This window comes from Vicia villosa, linkage group LG5 (genome assembly GCF_029867415.1).
Source record: "Vicia villosa cultivar HV-30 ecotype Madison, WI linkage group LG5, Vvil1.0, whole genome shotgun sequence".
Lineage (NCBI taxonomy): Eukaryota > Viridiplantae > Streptophyta > Magnoliopsida > Fabales > Fabaceae > Vicia > Vicia villosa.
Genome location: NC_081184.1, coordinates 52,983,418 through 53,009,018, shown reverse-complemented (window position 1 = coordinate 53,009,018; position 25,601 = coordinate 52,983,418). Strand labels below are relative to the sequence as shown.

Here is a 25,601-nt window from a genome sequence, read left to right as displayed (position 1 = left end):
CTCTAGGGTTTTTGTGATTTTTAATAATTAAAAATTAAATCAATTAAATCGAATTATCAAAATAATCGAATAATCAGGAGGAACCCTCAACCCTAGTCATTAGCCTAATTTACTTTAATTGAATAAGTTAATTTATTTGCAATATAATTGATTAAACCTAAATATAAACAATTAAATAAATAAAATAATAAAAAAAATAATATAAGGAACCTGGCTTTTATTGTGTGTGGCTGCTTGTTAATGGTATACCATGGAGCCTTTAGTTGTGGTGCGTTAGATCGTATGCTGGTGACAATCTGATGGTTGTTGAGGAGCGCGCATGGTGTACCAACGAAGATGTGCAGCACTGGATCTGTGAACTCCATAGAGCCTTCAATTGTTTAAAAATAAATGGCCCCGGAGAGGTTCGAACTCGCTACCCTATGTATGAAGACCTTAATCGCTTGCTCCAACCACTGCGACATGTTTAGTTTGCTGCATAACAACTGATTCTCAATTAAAATAAAGCAATTCGTAAAATTTAAAATAATAAAAAAAAAAGCGCAAACACTGTTCATCATCTCTCCCACTCGTCATGCTCTGATTCCGCCCATGGATGTGATATCAATCTGCAGCAAATCATCATGTTAATGCATAATAAGAACCCAGGTAGACCCTAATCTTGCTTACGAATCCAACTGAGCCCTCAATTCGGCCCTAAATCTTTCTTAAATGGAATTCCCAATTTCACAACAATAAACCCTAAGCATGGCAAAACCCAAATCCTGCACTCACACGCGAATCAAACGATACAGGGAGATTTCAAATACAATTCTAAACACGATCCTATATCCGAAATCGATTTGTGATGTTTGTATGATCGAATTCGACTCAAAAACTTCGAGACGAGAAACGTGAGCAATAGGATACGTTTGTGTGCGTTCACACCAATGGTCCTCCCTCAGTTACGTCCAGGAAGCTTCAATAAGTCGATTACCACGCTTGAGTCGGTCTTAAAATTCCTCTGTTATTTGTTCACGGCTGTTCTTGTTATTCCAATAAGGTTTTCGGCCCCCCTCCTCTTTGTGAATGAATTTTCTTTTATAATTACCAATTAGGGTTTTTTTCCTAATGGGCCTAGTGCCCAATTGACTAATGATCTAAGAATAAATTGAACCTACTAATCCTAGTATTAGAATTAATAAAAATAAACCTACTAATAATATAAAAATCCTAATCCTAATAACAATACTCCTAATTATGACTAATATTAATAATTAATAAAACCTAAGAAATAAAAAAATAAAAAATTAATTAGTCCTAATTCTACCTAAGAATAGTAATAATAATAATAATAAAAGCTAATTATAAAATCCTAGTACTAATAAAAATTAATAATCTTAAATACAAATAGTTAGTCATGTTAAAATAATCAAAATGTTAGTAAAAACACTGAAATACCCCCAAAAATGATAAAACCCTTGTGATAATTGGGCCCAAGCGCTTGAGTCCAAAAATACCTGTTATCCACACCTCTATTCTAATTTATAGGTGAATGCTGCTTTGAATAGTCCCTTGAACCTTGAGGATGAAATGCGGAGGGCAAATTTTGGGGTATGACAAGCTGGAGCAAAGTTTGTAAAGAGAAGAGTGAAGGAGGATTAGGAATACGGGACCTAGAATGTTTAAACACAGCACTACTTATGAAATGGAAATGGCGAATAGCAAATGACAAGACTGATGTATGGAGGAATATTATCGATTACCATTACAAAAACGCAGCGGCTAAATTGTTTGTCAATGATAGCAGTCATTACGAAAAAAGACTCAATCTGGTCGCGAGATCTTTTGTTTCTAAATGATTCCAAAGGATCAAGAGGGCGTTCTTTTTCTGACATGGTTTCTTGCAGGTTGAAAAAAAGGAGGAGATTTATCTTTTTGGTTCCGCAAGTGGCTGGGAGATCAATGCTTGGTGGAAGCATATCCGAAGCTCTATGCAACTACAAACAACAAATTCTTGATGGTGGCGGAGGCGGGTGTTTGGGAGGAAGATAAGTGGAGGTGGAAGTTGGACGGGATAATGTTTAAAGAAGAAGACAACCAGGAAGGGTTAGAATTGGAAGTCGCACAACCGATCAGTATGCCGAAGACGACATGGTGTGGGAAGCGAAGGGGGAAGATGGTTTCTCGGTGAAAAGTTGTATGGGATTGATTCGGATTAAAGAAGGACAAACTGTAATGGAAGAGGGATTTAGAAAGGCTTTGAAGTGGTTGTGAAGTATGGGAATTCCTTATAATGTAAAAGTTTTCGGTTGGAGATGGCTGCTAGAGAAACTGCCGACACGAGACCAACTTTGGAAAAGGAACATTATTGGTGATAGACAGGACTGCAAATGTATTTTATGTGGAGAGGAAGAGGAAACATTATGTCACTTTCTTGAAAATTGTTCTGTTACAAGGAACATTTAGTTCAAGGTAATAAAGTGGATAGGAAACACTAAGGATATATCAGAGGAGGAGCTGAGATTTTATTGGGAAAATTTTGACAAAATTAAGGATAAAGATGAAAGATTAACAGTAGGCTCGATATGGATGGCGACGGTTTGGAACATTTGGAAGGTAAGAAACGACATTCTATTCAACGGTAGTCGTTTCATTTTTTATGATTGTTACTTCGCTATTGTCACAGCCTCTTGGAGATGGTTTAGTACTATTAATGGTTCCTCTGTATCGTCTAATTTTCATTTCTGGAATACTTTACCTCTAAGTTGTATAAAGAGATATGGTAGTTCCCTTTGTAGAGTACCCTTTGTATTCTCATTTCGTTATATTGAATCATTACGTATTAAAGAAAAGTTAAGAAAAAAATAATTAGTGTATACATGCACATGCACAGGAATAGAAAAGGAATATTACAACAAATAAAAAAAATTTAAATAAAAAAAATTGTATGACCATATCCTTCTAAATTGCAATTGTGGGAGGATCAAAATGTGGTTTTTCTTACCAAATTCTTCGTCAACTCCCACTTAATCAACCAACAGTTGGTATTAAATAAATATTTGTAAGCAAGTATATATTCATTATTTCATAGTATTAAACTTTTAACTAAATCTATTGGTTAATTATAAATTAGGTTAGTTCCAATAAAGGGTTAGAAGTTTGTTATAATTTAGTTACAATATGTTATTATGGATTAAGTATTTAAACTCTTATCGATATCAATATTATTTATAATTATTTGTAACTTTTGATTTGTTACAAGAAGCTTCATAGTGAATCGCGTCGATGATTTCTCAGCACAACACGAACAACACGGAGGCATTAAGAGTCGATACTCATATGATTATTAAGCCTAAATCCATCTCTAGAGTATAAGCTCAAAGTTGTTCATCCTAAATCCAGATTCAAATCATTTATGTTTATAGCAACTCAAACCCAAATAAAGCAAGCAATCACCAACATTAATTTGTAAACAAGCAATCACACAACACCATGAGTAATCAATATACATATAAATAAAACATACTTACAAACAAAACCCCAAAAAATAGAAGTTTGAAAAGAGAAGAAATGGAGAAGAAACCAAATATTTCGCGGTGTCAATCACAATAAACCAAGCTCCCGGCCTCGGATCATCCGATTACAAGCCACAAATGTTGTTTTCTAAGCTCTAAACTATCAAAAATGAAGGTTGATGAGTTGGGAAAAATACCCCAAAATATAACCTAAAAGTGAGTATTTTGGGCCTTTTAACGTGTTTCTTCCCAGCTGATCTCGCTTAGTGATAGCAGAGTTCGCTAAGCGAACTCTGCTGCAACTTGAAAACTTGTTTCGACCATGACTTGAGAACCGTAACTCTGATTTCCGCCCGGTTGGAAAGCTTATTCGATGCTCTATGTAACAATGACTAAATATATACAAAATTTATTATTTTTATCATAGTATTTTTAGCCTTATTCGTTGATGAACTGCTCAAAATTGCGCATTTGAAGCTGTGTCTTCAACACTTATTGTTCATGCTCCAAATACGCATCAATACCTACAAAATAAATAGAAAACTATCAAAGGGCATATAAATAAATAAAAAACACAAATTATACACAATATGTACAAATCTAACTAAAATGTGCGAATTCACGTACAAGTTGAGGAAAAAGAGACGATAAGTGCCACAAAACTATATACAAAAATAACCACAACTTGGCACTTATCAGGGCCCTTAATGGACATAACAAACTAGGTTTTTTTGATGACTCCATTATGATTCCTTCGAGTGATGATCTCGGATACTCTCTATAGATTCACAAAAAGTTTCTTGTTGTGCTATAGTTGCTCAATTTTGTTTTCGAAGAATATGATGTTATCATCATGGTTAAAATTTGAAATGATTTAAGGACGCTTTCAGTAGCAAAATCATTCAACTGCATCGTGAATTAGCAGAATATAAGTACTATCTTTATCATTGTTTCTTACACCAAGCTCAAGGTGATTTAGGATGAGCTTAGTGTATATATTAGTTGTATCCATTTGTAAACGATCTCGACTCAACTTCTTTTTTATAGAGCTTTACATTAGTTAGTCTCCTAGGTCGGAATGAGTTTGATGTAGATCAAATTATTTTCCATAGAGTTTGAGATGTAGATAATATGGGTTAAATCCCTCTTGAAGAGAGTTTTTCAATACTTAATGGAAAAATGTCCTTTTTGGCCCCGTATGTTAACCTCGGGGTTCATTTTGGTCCCTTAACTATAAAAAGTTCCATATTGGTCCCCTAACTCTTCAAAAGGTACCATTTTAGTTCTTTTTGTCATATAAGCGACTGATTTAGAAACCATTTTTTGAGTTTTTTCCGTTGCTAACTAGATGAAAAGGACTAACATGATACGTTTTGAAGAGTTAATGGACCAATATGAAACTTTTTGAAGTTAAGGGACCAAAATGAACTCTGAGGTTAACATACGGGACAAAAAAAATATATGTTGCCATACTTAATCTATTTGTTTGAAGGAGTTTGAAGTGGACTGCCTTTTTTTGAGATTTTGACTTGTAAACTATTTCTTAAAATTTATTTATCCATTAAAAGTATTAAAACACTTGTCCCATTTCTTAACATTCATGTTGAAGAAATCCCACACCGCTTATTTTTTTGAAAGGAACAAGGAGTCCAAGAGTATATATAGGATTTAAGTTTTTCTTTATAAGAGGTATCAGTCAAAATCACTTTAAGCTTTTATTTGACTTTCTTTATTCTCTTATGCTCTTGTATTAGAGTGTTGTGAGATGTAGTTAAATATTTGTTTTGGAGGGTGTGAGTGTACTGGGGGTCTGGGTTAGTTGAGAGTTTATTATGTGCTGTAACAATTTCCACATAGTGTTATTCTCTGGTTGTCTATTGATAACAACTATGATTTTTTCTCCGATTTTAGAGTTACCACGTTATTTTCTTGTGTTGTGATTGTGTTCTTTATTTTTCTATGCCAGTTTTTTCCCAACACCATCTCAAAAGAGCTTGTTGGCTAAAGATCTTCTACCCATATGGCTCCCAAATACGCCATATGGACTTCTATTGTCATGTATAAGTTTAAGTAGTATTATCATTATCATCATTTATTTTATTATTTTTCATTTCTTACACAATTGTTAGTTTTTTATAACTTCAATTATTATTATTATTTATCTAAATGCTATGAGAATTTATAAATAAATTATAAGCAAAAAATAAAAAATAAATTACAATATATATTTTAAAATAAACTAATTTATTTCATGTTAATCGTTTTAATCTCATTTAAATTAGGCTAAATTATAATTCTAGTCCCTCTATTTTGGTGTTTTCACGATTTTAGTCTCTCTATTTTGTTTTTAAACACTTTTGGTCCCTCATCCCCATTTTGGCTACAAAAAACACTTATGTGTCACTTTTTAAAATACGTGGCTCATCCTCAAGTGGGGATGGGGGACCAAAAGTGAGAATGGGGGATCAAAAAACATATTTTAAAATGTGACACATAAGCGTTTTTTGTAACGTCCCGTTTTTATCGCATTTATTTTATATTTAAAAATAAGTGATATGATATAATGTGTGTGTTATGATGTGGATTGTGGGGGTAGAAACCTTAGAATAAGGTAGTTGCAATGGGAAATTGAGAATAGAAGCGGATGGGTTAGTATTAGAATATTAGTAGAATTATTGTTGTTATTATTATTTTAATAGTAATAATAATATGGTTAGCAAATAAATAAATTAGATTTAATTAAATAATAAAAGGAATAAGGAAGGGTAAATTGGGATTATCATATTAGAAATAATTACTCACCATCACTTAAATTGATTAAAGAATTCAGAATCTTAAACACATGATAAAAGTTTTTATCATGAAATGCTCCCATATTTATCCCCCTTTTGTCATCAACAAAAAGTTAAATCAGCGGAGAGAGAGAAAGAGAAAAGATACTTTCAAACAAACATAATAAGTGCAGATACATATATGCATATGCTGGACATAAAAGAAACAGTGCAACAAAAGTTCATTAATAGACAACAACCATAAAAAAAAACAAAATAGGTTCTAGATCATAATCCTAGAGTTTCTCCAAGAGTTCCAAAACTAGTTTTCATATTAGATCTCATTTCTTCTTGCTTAGCCGCCAAACAACTTAGTTGGACATCTACTTTTCCTTGATGGTTAGATAGATTAGACATTTGAGTCTTTATATCTTGAATTTGGTTTCCCATCTGAATTTGAGATTCTGCTACTGAAGCTAGTCTAGCCTCAAGATGAGCTCTCCTCTGATCTGTTGAAGCAACAACCTTGGAGGAAAAAAATCCAAACAGTGTATGACAGAGTCAACATACAGTTTAAACTCATCCCATCTTGTAGCATAGGCTGATGTATCAGAAGTTCCATATATATATATATATATCATAGATTAGCCACTTGACCTTGTTCTAAGATTCCGTACTAAGATTGCCCATTTGAGAAAGAATATGAAGGGGTGTGGTTTGATGTATGTTGTCTGTGGAAGGAGCAGTAGGGGTAACAACAATGTGATTAGTGTTATTTCCAGTTTTAGATGATGGTTTGAGAGAGATTCAGTTGGTTGTTTTTCTAAGTGGATAATTGTTTGATTTTCCTAAGATACATTTTTTCAGGTTCATTAATATGACGAATCTGAGTCTGTTGTACCGAAGAATTTGATGATTGGGATTTAGAGGTGTAACAGCAGTTTTTGGTCAAAAAACCTTTTCCTTTTCGCAAACGACACGCACAACCCTTCACGCGAAATTTGGAAGGAGGGAGGCAGCCTTGGGGGGAATGTTTCCTAGTTACACGAACTTTTAATTTATCCTATACGAAGAGGAAGGGGAAAAAGATCTCAATCTACCTTAGGTGCTTAGGAGTGGGGATTTCACCTAATAGAGATTTATGGGGTCCGGGTGGTTAGTTATATAGAGGGAAGATATTAGCTCCCTAAGTATCTGTAGTACTCTACGAGAACCTTCTGCTATTGCGTTTGAATTTGGTTTGTTGCTTGATTATTGAGAAAGTTTCTCCTTTGTGTTAGTAATGAAAATGAACTGAATAATGAAAGGTGAACTGATTTTTTTTGATGTTTTATTTGCTCTTAAAGATTCCTTGTGAATCTCATGCCTACATATCCCTAATAGAAGTCAGAGCTTTTGTAGTTCGGGAAACTAATAGGGAAATGGATTAAATTTGATGTGCCTTATTTAAAGCTCAAGGTTGAAGCTTGAATTGATCTCTGTTTACAAAAAAGAGACAAGTCGTCATATTTATAGAGAGATATCTTCACTATTCCACCACAAACATTTGAAGTGACAGAAAGGAGGTTCATTTCATAAGAGAGGGGACCTTACTTGGGTGAAGCAAGTATACCAGTCACAGTCTCTTAAATGAAAGAAAAATTCTCAACCAATTTAGATAGAGATGACAGTCTGTACGTGAAGTCAACAGAGCAGTGCATCTTGTGTAAATCTAATTGGGAAAATGTTTTGAAAGTGATTGATAATGTTTGTATGTTTTAATGTGGTGTAATAGGAGAAATATCTCTTCTGAAGAGATGAATCATATATCACTTCTATATAGAAGATCTGAACTTTGACTGATTTGTACAAGGCCCAAGCTTGAGGCTTAAGTGACAGTTTGAAACTAACTCTGTTGGAGATTTGGTTTCACTAGGGATTGATGGTTTTTACTGAAGGAAAATATGTGTTTTGTACTAAGTCCAGAATTGAAGCTGACTCAAAGGGTTACTTTGTTGAGTTTTTATTTGACTGAAGGGTTTTATAAGTGTTATGTACTAAGCCCATAATTGAGGTTGACTCTCTGAGGAGTGGACTCTTATTCCTTTCTTGCCGAGTAACTTGAAGTCTTAAATTTAGTGACAACTTTTATTGAACGTACCATGAATGGTAGTTAGTGTTGTCTAGGGACAGTGATACAATGGTGAGGTTGAGGGCAGTCACTAAGATGCATGAAAAAACGAGTCAATCATATTTATTTGATAGTTGCGTGTAATGCTTAGGATGAGAATAATGGTGGTGATGAGTTGTTCTTGAGGAGATGAAGAAGTTGTGGATCGTGGTGGTGGTATGGTTGGATCGATGTTAATGGTACCGTCAACGATTGTCTTCGTCAGAGAAGATGATGAGAGAAACAAAATGATATTTGCAAAGTGATAGAAAAAAAAGATGAAATAATGATGTTGTTTGATGATATGAATCTCTAAAAATACAAAGATTTTGAGAATGAAATATGAGAATTCAATCGTAGAATAATGTATGACATGTAAGGTGAAAAGAATCAAAGTCGTCTATATTCTTGATACCATATTAAAATTTAGGTGAGTAATAGTGAAATTAGCATTAATATAAAAATGATCAACCTTAATCAATAGACCTAATTAGAAGAGAAAAAAACATAATTTATAAATCCTAATCTAGTCTAACATAGATAATAATCTAACTAATTATATAACAATCTCTAGCAAACTAGTTAATATAAAAGTTAATATAAAGTATAACAAGCTAATTAGAGTCTAACAATTTTTATTAGTATTTAGTAAAACCACAACGAATATATTTTTTAAAAATATTTTGCTCTTAAATTTAATTCTTTGTTTATATTAATAGTTGTCCCTTTTTATTTTAATCGTTATGAATTTTGTCGTTAGTGATGTGTTAATGGTATATGTTCCATAACGATGTTCACAAACTTGTAAAGGACATATATAGCATTATCAAAGTTAGATACGTTTACACAAATATTTCAAACAAAAAGACAGCTTGGCCGAGTGGTCTAAGGCGCTAGAATCAGGCTCTAGTCCGAAAGGGCGTGGGTTCAAATCCCACAGCTGTCATTAATTTTTCGATTTCTTTGTTCTTTGTGCTTTGATTGTGTGCCAACAGGTAAGTGACACAGCTATTTGGTCAATGTTTCAGTATAATGAGAACTTTTACAATATTTGTGTTCCTTATTTATTTCTACTCCATCATTTTTTGCTCCACAATTATGCTAAGGATTGTCGAAATGACTAGTTATATCTATGGACATTTTAGTATCTAGCCTCTTTGCCAAGAACAGCTTTTCCAAACAAGAGCAACAAACTCTGCTGATATGGAACCACTTGAAACACTTAATTGGTCATGTTCAGGGTTTACTTAGTGCAGCAGAAGCTATCAAGGAAGCTTCCAACGTATGGAATAATCTTGTTTCTTTGGTTGAAGAGCAAAAGCAAAGATCATGCAAATGATAGTTCGAAAACAAAAGAGAAACATTGCCCCCATTTTCTGAATAAAAATGAATTCTTCTGAACTTGGTAATAGTACTTACAGACTGCAAGTACCTTGTGGTCTGACACAGGGTTCTTCCATTACTATTATTGGCACTCCAAATGGTATTCTAGGTAATTTTTGGATAGAGTTAACTGGAGAACTATTCCCTGGGGAGCCTGAACCTCCAATTATCCTGCACTACAATGTTAGGCTTCACGGTGATGAAATCACCGATGATTGTCCAAAACACCTGAACATTAGCTCGTGATTGGGGTGAAGAAGAACGTTGTCCATCCGTTGATTTTGAAGAAGTTAAAAAAGGTGAAAAATACTCTCATTAACATCCATAGGAATTCCTGTTCATCGTAATTGAAGTCAAAGTTTCTCACAATTCTAAAATCAACCATAGTTGAACATTTGTCGCAACTATTAGAGTGGGATCAGAGGGAATCCAGATGACACTTGATGGAAAACACATAACTTCATTCCCTTTCCGTGAAGTACTTTCTTTTCCTCTTGCTTTTATGTTTTTAATGTTATATATTGAATAAGTGTATGTTTAAATAGGCTGACTAACTTTGCTGGTAATGATTCAGACCTTGGAGCCATGGCTGGTCAGTGAGATAAAAGTTTCAGGAGACCAAAAATTCGCATCTATTCTTGCAAGGGGTCTGCCTACATCAGAGGATTCGGAGCATATTGTTGATCTGAAATTATTGAAATCAAGCCCTGTATCTGCACAGGCCCCGTTGGATCTCTTCATTGGTGTTTTCTCTACAGCCAACAATTTTAAGCGACGGATGGCTGTTAGAAGAACCTGGATGCAGTATAATGCAGTTAGATCAAATACAGCGGCTGTGCGCTTCTTTGTCGGTTAGCTGAATTATGTCTTGTGTTTGATTTGATGCAGCATAAAAACCAAATGGTTAATGAAGAATTGTGGAAAGAAGCACAAACATATGGAGACATACGGTTGATGTCATTTGTTGACTACTACAGCCTCTTCATCTGGAAATCTTTAGCAATCTGCATTTTTGGGGTAATAATGTCTTTGCTGTAAATATTATTCTTAAAAAGTAATTTATAATATTAGTCTTAAGTCTATTAAACAAATTCTAAGGTTTATTTTTCTCTATTTGAGTAAGATTGTTTTAGCATTGTAATCACAACTTCGATATATCAAAGCTTTATTTTACAATATGGTATCACAAAGCTCCCAATTTCTAGACCTTTGTTTGGATCGTCTCTATTTGACGTTCTTTGTTTTATTTCTAGTTGCCGATTAATCTTTATCACTGTTATTTTTTGTTTGACCCATTTAGAGACTGTTTTACCCACCAACGATCACGCCACTGTGACCGCCACCCATAGATCCGCCAAAACCAAAACACCATCACCAAAGTCCATTGCACGCACCACACTCGTCCCGGTGTGCGAGCCCTAATTGCGTCTCTGCCACCCGCTCGTGTGACACATGCACCGCCGTCCCAACACCTCTTTGCGGCGATCTAGATGTTAGTTTGCTCAATCTCCTATTTTAAACATTTGTTCTCAACTCTTATTGGGGAGAGACAATTCTTATTGATGTTGTTGATTAATCATAAGATGTATCTTTTTGGGTTATGCAACTAATGTTATCATCCTCCTAGTCGAAAGCTTTTGTCTCAAGAGATGTCACATTTCATAAAAATGTGTCACACTTCACTCATTCTCAGTCTTAGGGGGAGAATATAAATCTATAATTGTTCTTGGTCCTCCCATGTTCCATGTTTTGCAGGAAACATGCCATTGTAGAAAGGAACCTCAAATATTTATCAATTTTCTATGCCAGTTCTGCAATAGTTTAGTAATTTTTACTCACTCACTCAGTCGTGCCTTTAAGTATTATTTCCGATGTTATTCCAATTGTAGCATGCCATGCAAGTATTAAATTTGCATTCCATATAATCTTTTGCTTATACAGAACTAGTGTTTGCATGTTTATAACTTCTCATTTGCTTTTCTATCATAACTCTTCCATTATGATGTCAGTTTGCCACAAGGTATGCACTAAGATAACAATGCATTAATATGTTCACTGAGAACGTCAATAACAAAGGACTGAAAGTCAATAATTCATCCAGACATATAGTTATCAACAACAAAACTTCCATGGTGTTTTTGCACTAGTTCAATCAAACCAAATATAGGAACTAAAAGCCTGTCAACTAAGCGATTTCAACAATTTACTTGTACTTCAAGTAAAAATTTCTTCATGTAAATTCTCTTAAAACTTCACTTTTGTTATACAGACTGTGCATGATGCTAGTTTCCCGGTTGGTTTCTTGAATCATGGTATAATATCCATTGGATCTTGTATTCAGACTGTGCATGATGCTAGTTTCCCGGATGGTTTCTTGAATCATGGTATAATATCCATTGGATCTTGTATTCATTCATTGCACCGTGCATGGAGCTAGTTTCGTGTCTGTCTCATACCTTGAGTCAACATATGGCTTTTCATCATCAATTAGGTGACACCAGACATTTCTTCATGCGCAACACTTCACCTGTACTCCAAACTTTTCATCAAACGGTTGCAATTTACAACAAACTTTGCTCGATCTACTTACAAACTTTAGTTATAAGATTCTTCAATTGTTGTTTGTCCTGCTCAATCAACCAACTAATTAGATGTACTCACCCAATTCATAAATTCAACAATTGTTTTGACTCATCAAAATTAGGGAACTTAAAAATATAATGTCTGTAGACTCGAGACTTCCTACACCTAGTAAGTAACTAGCCAAGAAAAACGAGGGAAATTACATACTAAACATCCTTCAATTTTATCCCATTTGTCATGACATCTAAATGCATTTTATAGAGAAAACTTAAAATGAAGCAAGTTCTTTCTGCTTAAAATGCGCAATAGTGTCATGTGATTCAGAATTTAACACCATTAAGACATATTTCAACATGTAATAATACCGTCATTAAATTAGTAATATGAATAAGTGAAATGAGTTTCAACAAGATAGATCACCCCATTTTCCAACTCATAAAGTTCATAACATTTGAAGCCTGGATAATTTCAAAGTTCATATTATAATGATCTATCAAAACCAAGATTGTACGATAAAGCAATATCCAATCGACTTCTAAAGTAGAAAGTTTCAGATGTGTTTGTCAAGACCGCAGAACTATCAGTTACATACCTATCTAGACAAGAATCCATAATTGGAAATGGCAATCTCAAAGGCATTTAGCCTTTCTCCACGACCAAACCCATTGCGATCGTAGGATGATATTTCATTTATGTTGAGATCAACACAAACTTTCACAAGAGCCTCTCCAACTCGTTGAGCAGCTTCCTAAAACAATATTTCACCAACACATAAGAAAAATCCGAAGTATAATGTAACGAAAGTTGTTTCCCCTGCTGAGTACAGAATCTAAAATGAGGTGAACTCTACTTACAGCAGTACTACACGGAGGATTTTCTCGGAACGATTTCTGCAGCGTACTTCCGTAGAACAAACACTTCTTGTTTTGATCATCTACAAGCATTGCATACAATTGCTTATCCGAGCAAAATACCGAAAGCCTTGGATGTGTTGCTGTTCCATTAAACTGAAAAAAATGCAGGACAAAAATAATAATATTAATAACAGATAGAGGAAAAAAATCAGAGTTAAATTGTATTTGTGGTACCTTTTTCTGCATTTTTCTGTTTCGAATTTTAGCACTTTCTTTTCTAGCATTTGCCCTAGCTTTGATAACTAACGGTTTCGTAATAAAACCTGCAATGAAATTTGAATCTTACTATAAGCAATTTCAAAATTCACTTTGGTAGATTTGAGTTATGTTAAACTTACTTTTAGTTTGTGCTTGTTGGAAGGAAATTAAGGGTTTTGGGATGTTTCCGAAGAAAGAAGAAGTCTTAAATTGAAGTAATTCGAACGGATTCGCTACTTGAATCATATTGTAAGACCCTCAAGCGCTGTGTTAGTTGTGAAGAGTGAGAATGAAATTGAAGTTAGGAATGACAGTTTGTTTGCTTTAGAGAGAAATCACGGTGCGGGACGGAGGGTTACGGTAGGAAATTGCGCTGGAATTGCATCCTCGCACCAGGAGAAGGGAAGGAAAATCTAAAGAAATGAATGAAAATGTAAAACATGAATGAATTTCTCACTGCTTCTGGCCGCCACAATGGACTCCTCCCCCTTTATCCGGTCAGATTGTTCTCTAATTTTATTTTAATTAATTAATCATTTATTTAAGAGAATATCTTCTTAAAGTGATAGTGAAAATGCATAGAACTCTACATGATAATAAAACATAATAAAATTTAGTTTAATTATGTAGTGGATTAATATATGGAGTGTTATTTTCAACAAAAAAATATATATATTTATATGGAGTGTTATATTTGAAAAGGATACGGGGAAGGCGAGAGTTTGTAGTCTGAAGAGGGCGATAATCCTATGTTATATTTTAGAAGGTATTACCTTGCCTCAAGCTGTAGAGCCGTCAATATGGGCTATCCGACCCTAAACGGGTCGGTCCTAGCGGATTCTGGACTTTTTAGGGCTGGGCCAAAAAGGCCCTGTATAATATGGGTTCGAGATTTACTAGCTGAGTTCGGCTCTAGATGGACTTCGGGCTGCCCGGCTCTAGATGAACTTCGGGCTACCCGGCCCTAAATGGGCTTTTTTATTTTAAAAAATTAAAATAAAAACTCCATAATATTTATTATATTAAAAATTATGTTATTTTAAACATAATACATTTTTAAGTACTATATTATCTCTTATAAATACTATAATGTGTTTCTAAATACAATATATGTTTAAATTGTATAAAATAATTCTTGAATATTTATTATAAGAGAAAAACTAATATAATACGATGAAAAAATGTTGATTATATTAATGTATAATATTTAAAAGAGAAAGATTGAATAAAATAGAGATAAAATTTAGTGAAGTGAGAAAAATCAATATACAATTTTGGAGTAAGATAATATAAATATTAATATATTTTTTAAAATTTTATAATTATGCGGGCCTGGTGGGCTAGCCCTAATGGGTAGCGGGATTTTTAGGGTTGGGCTGAAAAGGCCCTGAAAAATATGGGCTCTAATTTTAAGGCCCAACCCCTATGATTTTTCGAGTCTGGCGGGCCGGTCCATATGGGCTAGCCCATTTTGACAGCTCTAGTCCCAAGTGCCTCTCTCTCTCTCTCTCTCTCTCTCTCTCTCTCTCTCTCTCTCTCTCTCTCTCTCTCTCTCTCTCTCTCTCTCTCTCTCCTAGATATGGGAAAATATGAGAAAAAACATTTTTGGGTAAAGAGAAATTATGGTCATGTTTTCGAGACTTCTCATCCCAATGTTTTTCTTCAACTCATCGAATTTGGCTTTCATCAGTACTTGATCTCGCCATTTGCATCCACTTGTTTCTGATTACCCTTCTCTGCCTAGGTAATCTAACAAGCCCACAAGTACGATTCTTCAACTATCATCGACTCCACATGCCTTTGAGCGCATCCCTAAATGTTTATGTATTTTGCAACCCTTCAGCCACATTCAGAGCATAACACCCAAGACTGGCATAATCGTTCCTTTGAGATGCTACAATCTCCCTCCTTACCTTATCATGAGTCAAATGATAATCAAATATCTCTGTAACCGTTCCCCCACTACTGCTAGTATCCTTAGTATGAAACTCCACCTCAAACTAAGTTTTCTCCGCTATAATATCTAACATTTTATCCCTTGGTTTTTACTATTCTTCCTCCAAAGAAATTCTCTACCAACCAAGTAAGTTGTTTTGACATCAGCCCTTCCCCAAAATCTCAATAACAAATCAGCAGTAGCATGCATTTTTATCCCTTGTTTTCTACAAAATTCATTATACACTTCTGAAACAACCCCAAGGCATTCATAACTCCTTGACCTCAAATCTCATAGCTCTTTCTTGTCATGAAAGCTTCCACTAGTTAATGATGAATGAATAACAATATTTGAATCTTCTAAAATATATAGACAAAATATTTTATACCATTTAACAATAATCACTTCATCACACGAGATCTTCAATACTCCATGTTCAACTCTAGTGCAATAGCCTAGTTCATCAAACATGCTTATAGATAGCAAATTTCGCTTGAGTTCTAGAACATACCTCACGTCGTGAAGAAGAAATTCAGGATCATCAAATCTTTTAAGTCTGACTGTACCAATACCATGAACCTTGTAAGCCTTATTATCACCAAGGTGAACTACTCCGCCTTGCACCAGCTTCAACGTCTCAACGTATTCTATTCTTGGATACATGTGATAAGAGCAACCTGAGTCTATAACCCAACTATCTTCAATCTCCAAACTCGATACCACTAGTGCACCAGTATCCTCATAACTATCCTCATCCAAGGCAACCGTAACATGAACAGAATCATCATTGACATTTCTCTCAAGACAATCCTTCTTGAAGTGACCGATTTTCTGACAATTAAAACATTTACTGTTGATTTGGATATCCCTCTATGCTCAGTTCCTCCTCTTGAAACACTCAATTCTTCACCGTTATCTTCAATCTTCAAATCTTTCGCTTTTGAAAACTCTTTGGATTTTACCGTAGTTTGGACTTCTTCCAAAGTGATAGTACCTTCCTTACCGTAAAGAAGAGCATCCTTAAAGTGCTCAAATAATATGGGTAATAAAATCAACAAGAGTAAAGTATTATCCTTATCATCAATCTTCACTTCAATATTCTCAAGATCATCAATAATCTTGTGAAATTCTATAAGCTACTCCACTAGAAACTTGTTATCCACCATTCGAAATGAATAGAGTTGTTGTTTCATACATAACCTATAAGCCAAAGACTTTGTCATATACAATGATTCAATTTTTTTCCACATCGCAACTGCAGTTTTCTCCCTGGCGACTTCTCTTAGAACTTTATCCCCGAGACACAAGATAATGACACTCATGACCTTATCCACCATCTCGGTCTTTTGTGCTTGTTTAAGCGCTGCATGTATCAATGCTTCACCCTTCAAAACATTAATACACCTGTCTTGAATTAAAATTTATTGCATATTTATTTTCTACAACTTGAAATCATTGTCTTTGGAAAATTTTGCGATCTCACATTTAGCCATGGAGCTCACTTGTAAACAATACCCTTTGCCCTACGGTGGGCGCCACTTGTTGTGATAATGATAAGGTTCAATTCACATCAAGGAATTTGATGTGTGGGGAAAAGAACAATTGCAACCAAAATAAAATCCCTTCAGAAATAATAATACCCAGCTCAATCAAAAGATTTACTATTGGAAGAGAGCTGTTTTCCAATTCACTATAGTAAAAAAAGTTGTTACAAGTGATTACAGACGAGTTAAGAGAAAAATGTTTTGCCTTCTGAGTTCCCGAGAACTAAACCCTATTTTCTACCCAAGTGTTTCTCAACCTCTCAAACTCTCCATAATGTAAGCATACAAACCCAAGGTGTAAACAAGTGTTTTCCAATCCCCTTAGATAACTCCAAAGATTTCCCAAAACACTTGTTTTTCTAAGTTTTTCCTGAGAAGATCCTAAGATTGTTACACTGTAAAACATTGAAGAGATACATATTTATAATTACTAAAACCCAGTATACAATACCAAAAATACAATCCATTAATTATTAGAAAAAATATTATAAATATTTTTTAATATATTTTATTTTAATTTAGACTATTTATATCAAATATTCTAACATCAAATATATCAAATATTGTTAAGGCTAAGTCATAATAAATAAGTATGTCTATGGTATAGCAATTGCAAACAATATCTTTGGTCTCCAGTATCCTTGGGATAGACCTTAGAATCAAACCCATCATGAGCTGTTGTTTCCGGTTTTGAAAATTAATTTTCGCACAGAAATTATCGAGATGAGTCGCGTACTAGGTCATTTTCTTTTTGACGTTTCGCCGCAATGCCAATTATTATGCAAAGCAGTCGAAATTCGACGACGTCTCCAGGGTAAAACAACTTGTTCAAAGAGATTACGATTATTACTTGCACGGTAATAATCGTTCTAGATATACACCTTCAAGATGGTGTTTAAACCACTCACAGTATCTGGAATTAATACAGTCTAAAGAAAAGAAAGTTTTTAAGATAAAGAGAAAAAGATAGGAAGAAGAGAGATTTCAGAAAAACTCAAAAATATGATGCAACGTGCAAATGAAGCAGTTGAAACATATTTATAGGAGAGAAAAACTCAACCAAATGGAGAAAAAAATGTGCAAGCAAAAAGTGGTTGAGAGAATGTAGGAAGTGGGAAAGAATAGGTCATTTCGTTGCTAGTATTATGGACACGAAGTCAATGGCGATCGCCATTACCTAATGGCGAATGCCATTAGTTCAAACGTGGCATATGTGGCTGGGCGATCACCACCACTTTCGGCCTCTTATTTTCTTTCCTTTTTACTTGGTCAGCAATTTTATGGGACACCAAACTCAATTAACCCTGAGTGACATGTCATTTATTAATGAATAAGTAATGTTCAAAAATAATTTAATTAGTAACTAATTAAATTCCACCAATTAAAAAACAATTCATCTAGACCGAATCGAACCGAGCCAACTGGTCGGACGGACGGACCACACGCGCGTCTGTGTCAAGATGGCTTGGTGGTGTGTCCTCACTCTGTAACCAAATTGGATACCTCATCCTCTTATTACTTCAAGATTCATGCTTCACTTGCATGATCATCTCATATTTCTCACAACTTGTTATTACCCATTGAACCTATTACTTGGGATCTCCAGTCATCTAGGTCGGGTTACCATCATGAGCAACTCATTTATTTATAGGCACTAGTCCCATATTTTTAGATGTATTATGGAATTTCTGTTAGACGCTGGCCTTGGGATCTAGAGGGGGGGTGAATAGATCGTTCACAGTTTTACGGAGTTAAACGACTTTTCAGCGGAAGTGATTCTGAATCGACTCGCGTCTATTCCGAACCACTATCGAAACGATTATATATGTGTTTATAACCAGTCAAAGACTTGAGGTAAGTGATAAGAGTATACGTTGCAGAATCAAATCGTTGCTCTTATTGAAAATCAGATTAACTTCTTGTATGATGGACAATGTTTGCAATGCAGTAAGAGTGATAGAAACAAATATACAAACACTTGGTGATAATGATCAAATTGAAGGTGATTCAATGTGTGATGGATTGTGATGTTTATGTAAGTTCTTAATTCACAATCTTAACATTCGAATCGTTGATCAATTTGCTATTATAACCAAATATGAACAGAATGTAAATGAAAAAGTAAAAGCGACAAGAACACGATATTTGTTTAGGCAGTTCGTCGATCGTCCTCGCTACGACTACGTCTGCCCCCAATTTCAAACTGAAATTGGGTAATCTTTCATTAATGTTGAAAGTAGTATATACAAAGAAGATAACAAAGCGATAAACCATAAACCAATTATGTCGATCCTTTGAATCTTCTTCCCCCTTAATCTTGAGTCAGATCAAGGTTATCCAAGAGCTTCACTTTGATCCCTTTCTGCAGTGTCTTCAATTCCCTCGAACCCTTGTTCTTCAATCTTCACACTCAGCCGGATCCTCGATGAAGCCTCTTGATAAAAACCCCCAAGAAACACCTATCTTGGAGGACAAAACCCGCAGATTTTATTCACCAAAAACCCCACAAATCTTCACCCACTAGGAATCTTCAATTCCGTTCCATGGACGTTATCGAACTCGATCACTAACCCTCAACGCAAGAATGATTATGTGTAATTGTGTTGGAGATGACGAAGAACGAAGATGAGAAGCCTTTGTGTATCTTTCAGTCGTTGGTGTTACTTTCAATAATGAACCTTGGACAATATATATGATAGCTTAACAGTTGAAGATGAGAGAAACAGAATTTTTGGCCTTCTTGATCAGCTAGGTCGACCTCTTGTAGTGCTTAGGTCGACCTAGCAGAGCTTGCAGAATTTTGCTCCCAATTAGGTCGACCTGTTTAAGGAGTAGGTCGACCAGAATCCCCTTCAAATGCATTCTGGGGACATTTTCTCAGATTAGGTCGACCTAGTTGTTGTGTAGGTCGACCTAGCAGACTGGTATGTAAATTTCATCAATTTAGGTCGACCTAGATGATGTGTGAGTCGACCTAGCAGAAGTATATGGATTTTTCTCCATTTTAGGTCGACCTAGGTTGATGGTAGGTCGACCTAACTGCTGCTTTTCTGCATTCTTCTTGTTTTGCTTGTGTTGAGTCAACCTATAAGCATAATGGGTTGACCTGTTCTGACATGAGTGATCAATGCTTGTTTTTCTTTGAGTTTTCTGCTTCCACCCTGTTGCTTGTATGCTTATTGAGTTTGCCATGAATCAAAAACATCTTTGTGATTGTAATCTTGTATTCACACTTTCTCTCTAGCTAATCCTTTCGTCAGTGCGTACATGATCCACTCTTACAGCTCCTTTAGAGATACAATCTCTGACGGTGTTGTGCTTTCTTCTTATTTGACATCTTTTACCATTATAATAACGGTTCTCAGTTTTTGCAATAGTTGCGGTACTATTGTAGTGAATCAACATAGCTAGTGCAAGGTTTTCCCATAAAGGAATCTCAGCTAGCAATCATCTTAACCAGCTTGCTTCTTCACTAGTTGTGGCTAATGTTATCATCTCAGGCTCCATTGTGGACCGAGCCAAGATAGTCTGTTTCTTTGATTTCCAAGATATAGCTTCTCTTCCTATACTAAATATATAGCCACTAGTATCTTTGGATTCATCTGATAAGATGTTCCAATCTGCATCATTGTACCCTTCTAGCACAACAAGAAATTTTTGATAATGTAGGCTGAGATCTATGGTCCTTTTAAGGTACATCATGACTGGCTCAATAGCTTGCCAGTGCTCGTTACTCAGTATACTCCTAAATCATTATAACAATCCGACGACATATGCAATGTTCGGTATAGTACAATCCGTGGCATACCTAAGGCTGCCAATGATGCTCGTATATTGAGTTTGTCTCACACTTTCACCAGTGTTCTTAAACAGTTTCACACTTGGATCATATAGTGTGCATGCAGATTTACAATCAAATTATTTATATTTCTTTAAGATCTTCTCCATATAGTGTGATTGATCCAAAGAAATTCCTTGCTCGAAACTCATGATCTTGATACCTAGAATCACGTTTGCTTTTCCGAGATCTTTCATATCAAAGTTGTTGCACAACAATGATTTCACATCATTAATAGTCTGAATGTTTGATCCAAATATGAGTAAATCGTCTACATAGAGACATATGATAGTGCAGATGTAATTCTCAGATTTGTAATAAACGCAATTGTCACTTTCATTCACTTTATACCCATTCGATATCATTAAGTTATCAAACTTTTCATTCCATTGTTTAGGAGCTTGTCTTAATCCATACAGAGACTTGTCTAACTTACAGGCCTTATTTTCTTATCTGTTTATCACAAATCCTTCCGGTTGTTCCATATAGATTTCTTCTTCTAAGTCCCCATTTAAAAAAGTTATCTTAACATCCACTTGGTGTACTATTAAGTTATAAATAGCAGCTATTGAAATAAGTACCCTATTGGATGTAATCCTGGTGAATGGAGAGAAGGTGTCGAAGAAATCTATATTTTCTCTTTGTCCAAAACCCTTGTCTACAAGGTGAGCCTTGTATTTATGAATAGTTCCATCAGGTTTAAGTTTCTTTTTCAAAACCCATTTACAACCGATTGGTTTGCAACCAGGAGACAAGTCTACTAAGTGACAGGTCTTGTTAGATTCTAGAGATTCTATCTCATCGTTTATAGCTTCTAGCCATAAGTCTGCATCCATAGATGACAAGACTTCTTGAAGATTTATTGGATCTTCTTCTACATTATAAGCCGCATAATCGGGCCGATAATATTTAGAAACTCTTACTCTTTTACTTCTTCGAAGTTCTGTTTCTATATTGTTGTTGCTTTATGTGCTTCTTATCACAGGAATGTGACTCGATTTAGTGCCCTCACTATTTCTCGATTTGAAAGGAAATTTGTCTTCATAGAAATCAACATCATTTGATTCTATGATCACTTTGTAATTAAGGTCATAAAACATATATGCATTACTGTTTGTTGCATACTCAATGAATACACATTCATATGCTCTACTAGCGAGTTTAACTCGTTTCAGATCCAGGATTCTGACATAATCCAAACATCCCCATTTACAACCGATTGGTTTGCAACCAGGAGACAAGTCTACTAAGTGACAGGTCTTGTTAGATTCTAGAGATTCTATCTCATCGTTTATAGCTTCTAGCCATAAGTCTGCATCCATAGATGACAAGACTTCTTGAAGATTTATTGGATCTTCTTCTACATTATAAGCCGCATAATCGGGCCGGTAATATTTAGAAACTCTTACTCTTTTACTTCTTCGAAGTTCTCTTTCTATATTGTTGTTGCTTTATGTGCTTCTTATCACAGGAATGTGACTCGATTTAGTGCCCCCACTATTTCTCGATTTGAAAGGAAATTTGTCTTCATAGAAATCAACATCATTTGATTCTATGATCACTTTGTAATTAAGGTCATAAAACATATATGCATTATTGTTTGTTGCATACTCAATGAATACACATTTATATGCTCTACTAGCGAGTTTAACTCGTTTCAGATCCAGGATTCTGACATAAGCCAAACATCCCCAAGTTCTTAAATAAGACAAATTTGGTTGTATTTTCTTTAATATCTCATATGGAGAGATATTACTCTTTGACTTGGGAACTCTATTAAGGACATAGCAAACAGTCAATAAAATTCCCCCTAGTGAGGTGCAGCACCATAATTCATCATAATTGCAACAACAAGTTCAATAAGAGCTCTATTATTTCTTTATGCTTTACCATCCATTTTAAGGGAATATGGAGTAGTAGTTTCATGTACAATTCCATGTTGTTTATAAAAATATTAAATAATCCAATTTTGTATTCAATTCCTCTATCACTACGAAGTCTCTTAATTTGCTTACTAAATTGATTCTTAATTTTAGTCACATACATTTTGAACATGTCAAGTGCTTCACTTTTATTTTTCATTAAGTATACATAAGTATAATCAAAACAATCGTCAATAAAAGTGATAAAATAACATTTACTATTTCTAGTTAAAGTTCCATCTAATTCACATATATCAGAGTGTATAAGATCTAGGGGATATGATTCTTTAGTAATTGATTTATGCGAAGTCTTAGTTATTTTAGCTTGACTACAATATTCACATTTATTTGAATCATTGACATTCAATTTAGGGATTAGGTCTAAGTTGCTTGCATTAGAGATGATTCACTTATTAAAGTGACAAAGTCTAGCATGCCAAATATTAAAATCACACACAGAGTAAGCGAAAGGAAAGTTTTTATTCAAATCAACATTCAACTTAAACATGTCATTAGTGGTGTACCTTTTCCTAACAAAAATACCATTCTTAGTGATGGTGTACAAATATGCCGCTACAGTCTGACTACACCCTGCCTTATTTAAGAGAAAATCAGAAATAAGATTCTTCCTAATTTTAGGAACGCGCATGACGTCCTTCAAGATCAAAGTCTTTATTGAGGTGAATTTCAGTTCAATGTCTCCGATTCCAGCAACATTAATGGTGTAGGCATCTCTCAACAACACTTTCTTATCTTCAAAATTCATGTATGTTTTGAACATAGCACAATCGTAACAGACATGACGAGAGGCGCCGGTGTCTTTCCACCACTCATCACTTCCACCAACCAGGTTGATTTTAGTGATCATAGCAATGAATTACTCATCAGTCAGGTTAACTTGAGCATTAGAGCCAGTAGTGGGTTTTGGCTTGCTCCTACATTTCTTAGCCATATGACCTAACTTTCCACAATTATAATAGATGAAAGTCGGAGCGTCATTCTTTGAGGTGGTGGTTGCTTCCTAGCAGTCAAAGCAGATGGGGCCCTAAAGGGATTCCCATTCTTAATTCAGTTTGCAGTATTGCGGTTCTGACTCTTTAATGGTTTTCCCATAGGCTTTAGAACCACACTAAATCTATTTTTGTTATTTGAAACAACTAAGATTTAATCTTTCAAATCTTATCTCCTCGCTTCCTCTTCAATTAGGAGGCGAGTAAACAGACTCTCAATTGAAAACTCTTTTATTTTGTGGCGAAGGACATTTTTGAAATCTTTCCAAGCAAGGGGCAGTTAGTCAATTATGACAGTAATTTGAAATTTTTCATGTAGAGGCATACCTTATGTAATGATCTCATGGGCAATTTTCTAAATTTCGTGGCTTTGAGCTTCCACATATCTTTCATCCACCATCTTGTAGTTCAAATAGCGGCTGACAACATATTTCTTTGCGCCTGCTTCTTCAGTATCGTATTTCTTCTGGAGAGCTTCCCATACTTGTTTGGCAATCTTGTAATTACTGTAATAATCATACAGGTCATCACCAAGACTGTTCAGAATATGACTCTTGCACAAATAGTCATTCTCTTGCCAAAGGGAGATCTCTTTGCTAAGCTGTAACTTATCTGCTGCAGCTTTAGATTTTGCACTAGAGTCTAATTCAGATGTTTTAGCAACTCCATTTGAATCCACAATTTTTCTACCATTAGTTTGTTCGGTTGATCCAGAAGGAACAACAGGAATCTCGTCAGTTAGAACGTGTTCAACCTTCTTTCAAGTTAAGAAAAATTTCATCTTAGCTTGCCAACGTTTGAAGTGAGAACCCTCAAACTTTAATGGTTTGTCAGAGACAGTAGCAGCCGCAGTTAAGAAAACGTCTTAAAATTGTTGTTTTCGGTTTTGAAAATTAATTTTGGCACAGAGAAATTATCGAGACTAGTCGCGTACTAGGTCGCTTTCTTTAAGACGTTTTTCCGTACTGTCAATTATTATGCAAAGAAGTCAAAATTCGACGATGTCTCTAGGATAGAACAGCCCGTTCAAAGAGCTTACGATTATTACTTGCACGGTAATAATCGTTCTAGAGATACATCTTCAAGATGGTGTTTAAACCACTCAGAGTATCTGGAATTAATCCAGTCTAAAGAAAAGAAATTTTTTAAGATGAAGAGAAAAAAATAGGAAGAAGAGAGATTTCAGAAAACTCATAAGTCTGATGCAACGTGCAAATGAAGCAGTTGAAACTTATATATAGGAGAGAAAAGCTCAACCAAATGGAGAAAAAACATGCAAGCAAAGAGTGGTTGAGAGAATGTAGGAAGTGGGAAAGAATTGGTCATTCTGTTGCTGGAATTCTGGACATGAAGTCAATGCCGACCGCCATTAGTTCAAACGTGGCCTACGTGGCCGGGCGATCGCCACCACTTCCGGCCTCCTATTTTTTTCCTTTTTACTTGGTGAGCAATTTTATGGGACACCAAACTCAGACAACCGTGAGTGACACGTCATTAATTAATGAATAAGCAATGTTCAAAAATAATTTAATTAGTAACTAATTAAATTCCACCAATTAAAAAATAATTCATCTAGACCGAACCGAGCCGAGTCGGCCGGTCGGACAGACGACACGCGCGTCTGTGTTAAAATGGCTTGGTGGTGTGTCCTCACTCCGTAACAAAATTGGGTACCCCTTAGGGTCGAACCCATTTGGCCAAGTTGGAATATATATACACTACTAATAATTATGTTCCCTCCAATGTGGGACTAAAATGAATTCTTTCAAATTCACTTCCATATTAGTTCTTACTTGTGTTATTGTATTGTCCAACTAAGGTCAATACCTCATTCCAAGTCCCACTCTATGTTGTCA

At 35.0% G+C, this 25,601-nt stretch overlaps 1 protein-coding gene, 1 non-coding gene and 1 pseudogene across 2 annotated transcripts; 2 read left to right on the top strand and 1 right to left on the bottom strand.

Annotated features, from left to right (window-relative positions):
• The first annotated feature begins 2,567 nt into the window (after positions 1-2,567).
• LOC131604668 (beta-1,3-galactosyltransferase GALT1-like) lies at positions 2,568-10,935 on the top strand (annotated as a pseudogene).
• TRNAL-CAG (transfer RNA leucine (anticodon CAG)) lies at positions 9,284-9,363 on the top strand. The gene has a single exon. It is a non-coding gene; the product is annotated as a tRNA-Leu (tRNA).
• Positions 10,936-12,134: 1,199 nt separating the features above from the next.
• LOC131606630 (uncharacterized) lies at positions 12,135-13,990 on the bottom strand. The gene is made up of 5 exons (XM_058878818.1): positions 13,636-13,990; positions 13,472-13,560; positions 13,238-13,390; positions 12,976-13,131; positions 12,135-12,427 (listed from the first exon to the last, which is right to left on the bottom strand). Exons 1-4 carry the CDS (start codon positions 13,739-13,741, stop codon positions 12,976-12,978), a joined length of 504 nt encoding a protein of 167 aa, XP_058734801.1. The 5' UTR covers positions 13,742-13,990; the 3' UTR covers positions 12,135-12,427.
• Positions 13,991-25,601: the final 11,611 nt, after the last annotated feature.

What these genes read in the sequence shown, in the direction of transcription:
- LOC131606630 (XM_058878818.1), bottom strand. Translation starts at nt 13,741, where the DNA reads ATGATTCAAGTAGCGAATCCGTTCGAATTACTTCAATTTAAGACTTCT. An exon ending in CCAACAAGCACAAACTAAAA is followed by an intron (nt 13,561 to 13,635) that starts GTAAGTTTAACA and finishes ATTTCATTGCAG; the next exon opens with GTTTTATTACGAAACCGTTA. An exon ending in ACAGAAAAATGCAGAAAAAG is followed by an intron (nt 13,391 to 13,471) that starts GTACCACAAATA and finishes CATTTTTTTCAG; the next exon opens with TTTAATGGAACAGCAACACA.